The sequence below is a fragment of the Mus pahari genome, chromosome 3 (genome assembly GCF_900095145.1).
Source record: "Mus pahari chromosome 3, PAHARI_EIJ_v1.1, whole genome shotgun sequence".
NCBI classification, from domain to species: domain Eukaryota; kingdom Metazoa; phylum Chordata; class Mammalia; order Rodentia; family Muridae; genus Mus; species Mus pahari.
The window spans coordinates 61,943,806-61,956,812 of record NC_034592.1 but is presented as its reverse complement, the minus strand read 5'-3'; the positions used below and the strand labels follow the sequence as shown (position 1 = coordinate 61,956,812).

Here is a 13,007-nt window from a genome sequence, read left to right as displayed (position 1 = left end):
AGAGAGAGAGAGAGAGAGAGAGAGAGAGAGAGAGAGAGAGAGAGAGAGAGATGCTAGCTATGCTGCAGCAGCCCAGGGGAGAGGGATGAAGAAAGCCAGCACCAGTCTCCACGGTTATCTGTAATATAGCTTCACTGAATGTGTCCTGTGGTTATGGATGTAATTGTCCTGAAAAGACGGCAAACAACTGCTCCAACAAGATGGAGCACATTAGAAGCTCAGCAGGATACCCAACAGCGAGCTTGTCTGCCTGGTTTTACACCTCCAGTAATAATGCAATTCCACAAGGAACTGAACCATTGTCTGAGAACCCACCCAACAGCCATTGCATACTTAATGAAGTCACTCACCAAGCACTGGAAAACAGAAGGTGCTTGGAGTGCATCATTAGTTCTGTCAGAAGGATAATTTACACATCTATCTTGTCAAATTTTCTATGGTTTATACTTTTACAATAATCAATCTAACATACATTTGATTAGTGAACTAGCAAGCAGCAGGGGAGAAGGCATAGCTGTAGCCCCTCAGAAACATGTTTGATGAAAGAATTTAACCCATCTGTACTGGTCTGTGAACTGCTCTGATACTGGTAACAGAAATAGCAAAGTCAGGACACTGGAAATCTTGACTTCCCCAAGTAAAGGGACTAGAAAGCTTTGGTTTTGCTTAGCAAATTAAACCAACTGCACTGTAGAGTAAGTGTGCTAGGAGGAAGCATAGTTAAATAAAGCATCCCATGAGACTTGCTAATTAGAGAGTAACTAGGAACAGTCCTGAGATTCTGGAAAGCTCTGCATGGCAGCCTGATATATCACTACAGTAAAGCAGCACAAGCCTAAGTCCAGAAGGAAGTGGCTTCCAAGCAGAGACTTTCATTATGGAGCTGACCACAGGTACTTCAGAAAATTCTTAGCTTGCTTGACATTCATCCGTCCGAGGCCATACTCATCCATAAATGTGATATATATGCTAAACACTTATATAGTAGCACCTTAAACATTTGCACAGCTTATTTTCTGAAAAGAAACAGTTCCCTTTATAGAGCACACCCTATCACACAGGAAGAATGACTGAATGCTACAAACTGCAAGTATGACAACTTCTACAAGCCTACTATGCAGTAGGCACTCCAAAGAGGATGTTGCAGGAAAACTTATCCACTCCACACGATTATCTACGTGTGCTGTTGATGGCTACTTGAGAATCTAGTGGTCAGGGACATCTTTTCTTGCTTAAACTAAAGTCTGACTTCCAACTGTGTCCGTCTTCTAGAGTAGAGAAAATAGGAGATGCAGGGATGTTTCTTTGAAATCACTTACTTTACACAGCTCTCTGGACAGATTCAAGGAATACTGTGTTTTGTTCACTTGTCTGTAACCACAGTTCTGGGTATGGGCAAAGACAGGCAGGCCCTAGGGCTCACTGGCTCGATAGTCCAGTGGAAGGCAAATTCTAGGTTCAGTAAGAGTCCCCATCTCAAAAACTAAGGTACAGAGTGAATAAGAATGATACTCAATGTGAACCTCTGGACTCCACATGCACACACTGGCATATGTGTACATATATGTAGTGTGTGCATGTGCACACACACAGGTTAATGGTGGAATGGTATTATATGTTTAAAAAAAAAGTGGACATGATGGCTAGCCTGACCCACAAACATTATCTGGAACTCCTCTTTGAGGTTTAAGACTTAGCAGAAACTACTAAATAATTCTATCTTAAAAGGAATAAATCTGAGCCAGTTGAACACAGAAGTATCTTTATCTAGATATATTTAACGTGCTACTCAGTTTGATTGTACGGGCAGAAAGACGTTTACAGATTTATACAGAAGAACAAAATGAGAGGAGTGGCATACAGCGCAGTGGTAAAGTGCTGGCCTAGCATGCTACAAGGTCTAGGTACTTGGTAGAAGGGAGGAGGACACAGAGAATGAAGTGGACCAGAAAGAGTAGAAAAGAACTGACTAAAACTGAAGAACAAAAGCAGAATTAGCAAAAGCCAAAAGTAACAGCTACTCTTTCAACAGCCACACCTTGAGAACTCAGGGTATACAGGACATGTCCAGTATGCGCAGGCCTGATCTTAATCCTCACCATCACAAAACCGGCAACTACACTACACTCAGCACACCAAGTACCAGATACCCAGGGTGTTATATGAGTGCTGGTATCTGAACTCTGATCCTCATGACTATGCAGAAAGCATTCTCAACCACTGAGCCATCTCTCTCTAGTCCCCATAAGCTTATTTCCCATTACTTAGTACGATGAAACTACTACTAGCTGGATAAAACTAATGTTAGATGGATATCCAGTATCTCGTCAGATGAAGCTTGGGCATTCTAAGATGTTAGGTACTAATGAGAAAAAAACAAAACAAAACAAAAAAACAACAATCAGACCGAGTTACTCAGTAGACTGATAATGTCTCTTAAAGGGAGATTCAACTTAGAAAGTGCTCTGACTTATATCTATTTGTGCAGTAAAGCACACTGTGATTGGTTGCTTCTGGCAAAACTGCATACTTCATAAATGCCAGACAACAGATCTCTACCTGAGAAGTGATAGCATCTAGCCCGTAAGAGAATCTAAGATGGGACTATGACTCTTTATGACTTCGTAAAAGAAACTGAATGCTCAAGCCCACGAACACTACAGTGTTATGTGGGTTTTCTCTCATTGCCGACATTTAAAATGCCTGTTTTCTTTCTGTGTTGTTTAGTGGGTTTTCTAGGTCTTCTGAGACAAGGTCTCGGTCCTGTCCTCATCCTGCCTCAGATGCCTGAGTACTGGAGTTATAACAATATAATGTCTACCATCACAATACTTGCTGGCAATGTCAGATTTTGTTGTTGTTGTTTTCTTATGCTAAGGATTTGACTACACAGTATATCTAATAGCTCTGAATATTTGAATAGTTCTTTTGAGACTACAAACTGAAAAGAAGTTTCAGTAATTAAAATAAGGATTGGATTCAATATGTCTTCAGTACCACCACCAATTAGTTTGTTACACTTAAAATTTAAACTAGAGCAGAATTGAGTGTTTATACATACAACAGAGACCAAAGCAAATGAACAGGTTAAATAGAATAAGACTGATAAAATAAGAAAAGAATAGAGAATGTTCTTTCTTGAAGACAAAGAACAATGTCTTATTGTTCTTTGTAATCTTGTTAGATGATACAGTATCTACCACACAGTATGATAATCAATACATTTACATGAAGTAAAAATGAGTGGAATCACAGTTATTCTTAAGACATTTAAAATATAGCATAGGGATTAAAAAATCTAGTAAAGCAATGTAATTTTCTTAGGTCCTCGATTGTATTCACCCTGTATTTCCTGTATTTTGGCATTATTTCTTGAGGATACCTAGAGCTATTCTGTAGTAGGTACAGAAGGCATGACACAGAACTGCAAGTTTTCATTTCTTCAAAATCTCAAGAACTCTCTGAACCTTATTAGTGATTCTCAATTGCAGTGACTAGCACTTAGCAATGTTTATGGACATTTCTGGCTGTCCTAACGGGGCAATTGTTATTGGCATTGTGCTGGATAGTTTTATGTCAACTTGACAAAAGCAAGGAACCACAATTAAGAAAATGCCAGGATAAGATCTATATGTAGAGCATTTTATTAATTAATGATTGATGGAGGAGGGCCCAGGGTGATATTATCCCTAGGTTGTGGTCCTGGGTTCTCTAAGAAAGCAGGCTAAGCAAGACAGCAACAGCACCCTCCATGGCCTTGTATCAGCTCCTGTATCCAGGTTCCAGCCCTATTTGAGTTCATTTCCTGACTTCTTTTCAGTGATGAACTACCACATGGAAGAGCAAGCAAAATATAAAATAAACACTTTGCTCTCCAACTTGCTTTTTGGTCATGGTACTTCATCATAGCAACCTTAACTAAGATAGGTATCTACTGGGTGGAAGCCACAGATACTGCTAAACATTCCAAAACACAGAGCAGCACTCCACCAACAAAAACTTATCTGGCCAAAACTGTAGCTAATGCCAAGACTGAGAAATCATGGCTCTCTATGCTTCCAAGGGTTCAGAGACTAAGAAATCTACGGCTCTCTATGCTTCCAAGGGTTCACTCACTACCTAGGAGCCCAAACAACTGCCATAAATGTATACTTTCAATGCTATAACTAACTGGGTCAGCAGCTGCATTTGGCACAGCCCTGCAAGAAAATATTGTAAATCTAAACTGTTCTTCATAGCGGCCACTAGTTATATGTGGATACAGAGCATTTAATGTACTTAGAATAAGAGCAATTTTTTATTTTTAATTACAGAAATTTAAATAGCTATATGTAGCATCATGGCTTCTAAATTGTACAGCACAGCTACAAAATAACAGCAGAAATAAAATTTACCTAACAGATATTAGACTTTTAACAGATACTATATGTGAAAATATCTATTTGAATTAACTTTGGTAACCATATGAAACAGACTATAAACAGTTATGTACCTATAATAATATGATAATGTAATATGGACATCATCACACTAACACCTTACTTTATAAGGAAGGGTCTATATGAATAACTGCCAGGAAGGAAACGTTCTCTTTAACAGTCCAAGAAAACGGATGCCATTCTTTTCTAATAATGCACGTGAGGCTGGAGGATACACAAGTTTAGCACCTAACAACACATGTGTCTCACAGCCCTTTGCCTGAGGCTGAGTCTCTGCAGCTGCCTAGGTGGGAGGGCGGCAAGCAGTGTACTTGATTGAGATTTCCCCTGTGAGCCCAGTTTGCTACACCTATGGTAGGAATAAAAAGCTGTAATGTTCTGATATATTACAAAATAAATTTGTTTTTAACTACTGTTGGATCTACATTGCTTTAGTAGAAAAACATGTAATAAAAAAGTTCTGAGAGAAAAAGTCAGCCATTAAGAAGAAACTGAAAAATATTTATCTAAAAGGTCAAAGGAGCATTTTGCCCTCTAATCTGATGTGATGTAAAGTCACTGTTGGCCACACTACAAAGCTGCTCACCATCAGAGGGCACGGCTTTGACCCTGGCACAGTCAAGATGTACAACAGCTTTATCTCCAAAGCATCCGTCTATTACCTGTCTCCAGCCACCTCCCTAGCCCTGACTCCTGGAAACCACTAATCTCTTCTCAACTATTTTGTCCTGTCAAAACTGTTTCAGAATCACAGGGGCAGAAGTCTCTTGAGACTGGTTTTTACACACTCGGCAGTCCCAGAGATGCACCCAAGTAGTTATAATTCGTCGTTCTTCCCTTTGTTACTGACTAGAATTCCAGAGCACAGAGTAGCAGGATTTGCTTAGCCCTTCACAGGCTGAAAGACATCCAGACTGTTCCACCTTCATCTTTTCATAGTTGAGACCAATTAAACAATTTGTCCTTTTGTGGATTATGCTATTGATCCAGTCCAAGAACTCTCTGCCAGTCTGTAGGGCTGAAGATTTTCTCCTACACTACTTTCTAACAGTTTTAGAGCTTCATGTTTTACATTTAAGATAATAATCCATTTTGGGTTCATTTCTTTATGGATGCAGATTTAGTTCAATGTTCTTTTGTATGTACAGTTACATGCATGTGTGCTTACAGATGTATAACTATTCCAGTACCATTTCCATTGGAATATTCCTATCAAATTGAGTCCAGGTGTGTGGATCAAGTTATGTGTTCTCATATGTATTCCATAGATCTAACAGTGTAGTCTTGATTTATAAAAAACTACCATACATAATAAGGCTCAAAATCAGAAAGATATTTTTGTCTCTCTTTCAAAATTATTTTAGTTATTTAATTCTTTTGTCTTATCACATAAATTTTAGAATAATCTTTCCCTGATCCATATGAAAAAAATCTGCTAAAATTCTAACAGAAAATGTGTTTTAAAAGATAGATCAGTTTGTACAGAACTGACATTTTTACAGGAATAGTCCTTCCAGTGATTAACATAGGACTTCCTTGGTTCCTTCCATTGTCGTTCTGTAACTTTTAGATTACAAAGCCTATGTATATTTTCTTGGACTGAAGCCTATGTACTTTTTTAGATTCCATTTATTTCACTTTTTAGCAACTGTGAATGTTGTTATATTTTAGATTTTCATTTGTATATTTGTTGTTAATTTTCGTATGGAATTAAACTTTTGTATATATTCTTGCTGACTCTGTTTTTGAACATTCTTGGAGATTTTCTAGACAGAGAACCATGCAGTGGCCAAGAAGTCTGTTTCTTCCCTCCTTTCCTTCCTTCCTACCTTCTGTTTCACACTACAGGTTTCCAGCAGATGCTCTGCTTGGCTTCTTTTACTTCAGATGTTTCTGATGCTACTACTAGTTTCTACTGACTGTCAGGGGAGAAAGCTAGTAACAGCTTTGATTTGCTCGGATACCAACATTTCAACCAAGACTGTAAATGCAATCAGCGTATTTTACTTATTGACGAAGGACTTGAAGAATAATTTTAGAAATGAATGACCTAAAATTTTAAGTCCAAGTTCAAGTTACATATGTGGCTGACACAAACTTTGTTGTTTTAACTGACCAGCAAATCAGCTGCAGAGACGAGAACTATGGAGATTGAGTTACAAAGACTCTGTTTTCTTCAGGCTCAAGTACCAGACTACATCTGCTTTCTTTGATACACAAATCCAAAGTTAAAATAGCTCCATTTATCACAGCATGATTGTAGGCAGACAAACCAGCCTGTCTGTTTCCAGATAGTGAAAGCGACTGTTATTAATCACAATTACAGGCCAAGCCCTCCAAGAAAACTTGCATCAATATTCTCCTCACAGTTCTGCTACTCTGAAACTAAAAGAAAGAAAAAAGAAAAGAAAAGAAAAGAAAAGAAAAGAAAAGAAAAGAAAAGAAAAGAAAAGAAAAGAAAAGAAAAGAAAAGGGCAAAAATGAAACAACAACAACAAAACCAGCCAACCACTCCCGTCCTGAGGGTGTTGTGACAGTGCCTGGCGGTCAGTAAAGAAACATGCTGACTCCAGCCGAACTTGTCGGTTCAGGGAGCAAGTGAGGAAAATCTTTTATACATATAAAATTAGCAATCTCTCAAAAGTACTAATAGTAAGTCTAAAAGCACAATTAAACATGTTATTTAAACTTCAGATTAGTAACACTTTTGCTTTATGAAACTATAATAATTAGCAATGGACATTTGAAAGTTTAACTTCAAATAAAGAAGCTAGTATGAAAATAGTCAATTTCATTGCCAGTAATGTGAAACTTATTTTTCTTTCATGCAGATTTTTAAAGAGACCTCTAAGCTATAAATAAAAATGATAGTGTCAGACCTCCTTAAATGTGCACATCTTTTCTAAATAAACTGCAAGCTGCAAGCCACTCTTCAGTGGTTGGTGCAAAAGATTAAGGAAATAAACCAGAGTTCTCTCTGGTATTCTCCTACTGTTTAAAGATACATGTTGCAATGATTCAGCACCTCCATGCAAGGCACTGTAGATGTTCTACATGCACTACAGCTACATCCTCTACCAAGCCTCTGAGGTGGGAAACATCACTCCTGGTCTGCAGTTGAGGACACCTGCAGCCAGAGAACCTGCTTTCCTACAACCTCATCAGTAAACTCAGAGCTAGAAATACAGGTTTTATTTCAAAGACTATACCCTTTCCTATTTACAGTGTGTGTGTGTGTGTGTGTGTGTGTGTGTGTGTGTGTGTGCGCGCGCGCAGCCATATATGTGCCCCTACACATGTGGTGCCTAGAAATGAATCTAGGACCTTCTGCATGTGAGGCAAGTACTCACCATCCAACTATACTCCACTCATCATTTCAATCTTCATCTTGGGACAGGATCTCAATATAAATTGCTAAGAAAGACTTGAATTACCTCAGCAGCCCAAGAATGACTTAAGCTTATGATCTTCCTTGAATATAAAATCATATTAATTACAGAAAAGCTCCATTTACAATATTTCTGTGAAAGTGTGTTAGCAGAGTCACTTATTCAGCAGATTACAATAACATGCATTTCTGTACATATTATTGAGTGTCCCTTATATACTTTGTTTTAAAGCAGATGGGCCTGACAATGCTCTCCTATAGTTCTCTTCCCTAGGAAGAGCTATGCAGAGCAGATACTCAGTGCTCTGGGAACTGGAGAACAGAATGTGACCCAAGTCATAACTCTGCCACCGAACAGAATTCAAACTACACACATAAGCAAGGAAACATTTCTAGGAAAGTGACATCTTTACTGGAGACCTAAATGACAAGGTAAAGGGAGCCATGCAAACATTTAGGAGGAGAACAGCAGAAAATGAGGGAATAGCATGGGCCTTGAGGGAAAGAGGTTCCATTTGAGAAACAGCAGGAAAAAAAAGAATATCGGAGACATGGACCACTGCATCACTGAAGGCCTAATGAGGGGTCTGGGTTTTCTTCTGAAGGCAAAGAGAAAATCTGAGTTGAATTTAAAAAGAAAAAGAAAAGATCCTCAGGCAGCAAGGGAAGGGAGGAAGGGTCATATGAGTTAAAAGGGCACTTACTGCTCTGTGCCCACAGGAAACAGATGTGAACTAAGGTGGTGCCAGAAGTGGTGACATCTTTTGGTTTCTGGATTCATCAGCCTAAGTCTTCAGATGGTTTTGCATTGTGGGGCCGAGATTGTCACTAAGGAAGTGGGTGATGGGAGCAGGAAAGGATGAGCTCCCCACTGGAGCATTTAGTAAGACCATATCCTCTCTTGATATTATTATGTGAATGATCTGTGCACCTCTGCAGGCCTAGGTTCTTTTTCTAAGCACTACAAGAAATCAGGTAGTTTGGAATTCATTTCCATGCAGTCATTGTTTCTGATCACACAGAAAATATATACTAGAAATGGGATAGAATTTTTAAAATCTCTTAATGCAGCAGCTTCTAAATTTAATATGGAATCAAACTTTGCCACATTCTACTTCAAGCCAATAAATGGAATTTTCTCAATGTATGAAGTCTAACAAATAAAGTCTAAACCTAGAACTTCAAATTATATATAAATTGTATGAGTGGTTTTACTGCATGTATGGTCTGAATAAGAATGGTCTGTATAGGCTCACATACATGAGTACTTGGTCTCTGGTTGGTGAAACTGTTTGGGAAGAAGAATTAAGAAGTATAGTCATGTTGGAGAAGGCATGTCACTGGTGGGGTTTCAAAGGCCTATGCTATTCCTAACATCTGTCTCCTGGTTGTGTTTCAAGACGTAAACGCTTAGCTACTGCTATGCCTGCCTACCTGCTGCCATGCTCCCTGCTGTATGGTCATGGTCTCTAACCCTCTGAAACTGTGAGCCCCAGAGTATGTTGCCTTGGTCATGGTATTATATATAAGAATAGAAGGAATAACTAAGACACTATAACATAAACTGTCCTGTACTGTCTCAGTGCCTGAGTTTGAAAATGTTAGATGCCTATAATCAGGAAGTATAAAGCCAACAAGAAAGTAAAAGGATTTATGGGCAAGAACTAGGAAAAATTATCAATAATAAAAAAAAATTAAAACTTTTGGTTCCCTTCTGTGGCACTTGTTTAAAAAGTATCTTACATAATGTGCAAATAAAAGAAAAGGAAGAGTTACCGTCTTAAAGGAAAACTAATACATGATATTTCTTTTCAAAGGCAGTCAATTTCAATCTTAAAAAGATTTAAAATGATTTCACATAGTTTAGGTTTCTTGGTATCAGGACAAGAGCACTGAAGAATGAAGCCCTGAATAACACTCAAAATTCTTACACCAGCAATAACAGCTTATATTTTGAATTCCATTTGAAATAAGTTACTAGGCTGCATGTTGAAGAGGATTAAAGATATTAAGTTACACAGATCCCAGAAAACATTTAGAGTTTATAAGTATTAATATTTCCTTCAATTCTCTTCCCTCTGACAGTCAGACATTTAACATGCTTGTGGCTGCTGTGACAGTGCTGTCTTAAGTGAAGAGGAAACTAACCTAAAGCAGTGAGCAGGGCACAATCGCATCAGTAGTTTCTGAAATGTTGTAATACTTACTCTCTTGGACTGAGTGTATAACACCCTTGAGAAAAAGAAAAATCTTTCAAATTCCCTTGCCTAGGTGGCCAGTAATATTTATATATGGAAAACACATTATACAAGATTAAAAACATTAAGTATATACCTTGTATCAAAAACAAAAAAACAAAAAACAAAACAAAACAAAAGAACAATCACTAAGGGCTAGATAGATAGCTCAGCTATAAGGCCCGAGGATCAGTGTCTATCACAAACAAAGCCACAGGGAGTAGTTCCATAATTCTTGAGACCAAGGGCTGATAAATCAAAATATATAATAGGTTAAAGTTTATACTTTTTCCAACTATTGCTTATTGACTCACTTGTGGTACTGGGTAATACAATGGTCTTTTATAACTTTCACAGATAAAATTATTTTTCTGCAGCAAGTGCTTTAGAGGTGTCTTGTGTCAAGTACAGCTGTGCATGGACAAGTAGGCTCCTCTGAGACAGCACCTCTACGCATCTGAGAAGCAACTGCAGCACATGTCTCTCCTTGAGAACCTCGCTCACAGCTGCTCCAGGGAACCCTCAATATCCTCTCAGATGGGAGAAAAGCAGAGCTCCTGACCACAGAAGGCGACCAGGACTCTGCTCTGCACTGCTTAAGATCACTTGGTCTCCGTCAACCTTTGCTAAACTTCTCACACTACAATGACAATTTAAGCTTCTATCACCCCTTCTCTTCAACCTGCCATCCTCACTCTCTGTCCCCTTTGTCATATTTACTGAATTTTAAAGAAGGTCCAAAAGCGTACCTAGCTTTTAATTGCATGTAAGACGTTTCTGGTGCCTGTTCTTCATTTGTCATCCTAACATTCACTAGCACCTCTGAGAAACCCTCCCTCTGTGAATGGAGAAGAGCTATCAAGGAAGACTCCCACTCAGCCTCAGACCTCCATGTCCATGGACACACATATGTGCATGCGTGCACACACACACACACACACACACACACACACGAATAAAAGAACTTCTAAAGGAAATAGTATACCCAGGAAAAGGAGGCAAAAGATTAATTTATCCACTCCAAATGTTCATTAGACAACCTACTTAACTAATTTGTGAAGTTTAAAAAAAGAAGACAGCATTAAGGAAAAGACTGATGTAGCAGTGCCAGAATTATCTTGTAACTCATTCACCTATATCATCATCTTCTCCACCCCCGCCTATAAGAATGTTTTGTGTAGACAGGCACTCTACAGTATACCCCTTCCCACCAAAACTCTTCCATTATCTCTCCACACACATGCAGAGGCTGAGTACTAGAACAGTCCTTGATTTTAGTATAAAGCAACATACAGAAGGAAATCATTGCCTTCTGGAACCCCTACTTCAAAGGAAGCAAATGCAAATGACTTAAACAGAGGGGAACCAAAAAGGACAAGAGGTACTGAGGACAGGTCAGGGGTTTAATGTGTAGGTGATTATTTGTCCTCACACACCAACCTAAGTTTATTTTTAATCTCTACATTTGTACTTTTCCTAAGCATATAAAATTACAGGGAGAACTATACTATAACAAGTTTCTGTTACAAAGAATCTGGGGATAATCTCAAAATCACAATTTTAATAATGGTAGTCTTAGGGAAAACATCTCTTAGTTTGATCATATGGGATCAATTATTTGTTGATTAATGTGCTGAGATGTAGAAAGAACAAATACCTTTCACTATATGTACAACTGACGTTCATGTATACTCCAACAGTGGCTGGAAAAGACTAAAAAGGTTTTGTTTTTCTTTGCTTTCTTTAAAGCTTTGGCTATAATGGTCAAACACCTCCCAGGTAAGGTAAGCTGCTCTCTATTAACACGAGGGTCCTGAGAATTAGGAAAGTCGACAGATTCCATACCAAGATAGACTATCAACCCAGGCATTCTGTTGGCTACAACATAACTTACCTACTTTAAGCAGTTATTCTAAGACACGAAAATGTTTCTAAATCTCAAGTGCTCTCAAATTACTCGTGTAATGATATTCCCCAGGTTTTTATTGAACCAAATATTTACAAAAGGAGGAGCATTAGAAATTCTATACCACTCCCCTTTAAAAATACCTCCATGGTGATGTGACAGGCTCCCTCCATTGGCAAGGATTTCCTCTCTAGCAGCTGCCTGTAAATGGAAACAACACAAAATGTTACTGCTACTTGGATTTTACTTTAGAGTGGCTAACATTTACTGACTTCTCCCCAGAAAGGTACCAAGCAATTTGCTTGAACTCTTCCATTTATTTCCACTAATATAACCATAAAAACTCTTAGGGAGAGCATCTCTTAGTTCAAACACATGGGATAAATTATTTTTTAGTTCTAAATATATATCTAAGAGGAATAAAAGAAGAGAAGGGAAGGAGAAAAAAAAAAGAACCCATACTTCTATTTTGTCCTCTTGCTTAACCCCCTAACATGCTAGGCCCTGACCATCCTTCTGAGGGCACGTGGATCAAAAGATAAACAGAATACAGACAGCATGCACAGTGAAGGGCATGGGCTGGCCTGAGCCTTTCCGTTTCCCTTCTTCCCTAATTAAGTCCTCGTTCTCTTTTAACTTTCTACTGAAAAAATTTTAGGTTAGTGTACAAAGTGATGGATTTCATTATGGATCTTCACACACACATTTTACTACATTTTCTATTCTTTTTTTGTTTGTCATGTTCTTGTTTTTTGAGACAGAGTTTCTCCATGTAGCCCTGGATATTCTGGAACTCTCTGTAGACAAGGCTGGCCTCCAACTCACAGAGATCTACCTGCCTCTGCCTCCAGGTAAAGATTAAAGCCATGTGCCAATTACGAGCTGGCTACATTTTCTATTCTTAATGATTTGTTAATATTTAATAGTCACAAAATAAATATCTCCGGGATGAAGGGATGGACTATCCAGAGAGGACCCCATTCGGAGTCCATCCCATCATCAGCCACCAAACCTAGATACTAATGCTCATGCTCATG

At 38.5% G+C, this 13,007-nt stretch overlaps 1 protein-coding gene across 1 annotated transcript in view; it reads right to left on the bottom strand.

Moving 5' to 3' along the window:
* Agps (alkylglycerone phosphate synthase) overlaps positions 1-13,007 on the bottom strand; it is a 101,828-nt gene that overhangs the window by 7,061 nt on the left and 81,760 nt on the right. Inside the window, exon 19 of the mRNA XM_021192479.1 lies at positions 12,114-12,171. Within this exon, the coding sequence (XP_021048138.1) occupies positions 12,114-12,171 (58 nt within the window). The remainder of the gene's footprint in view (positions 1-12,113; positions 12,172-13,007) is intronic.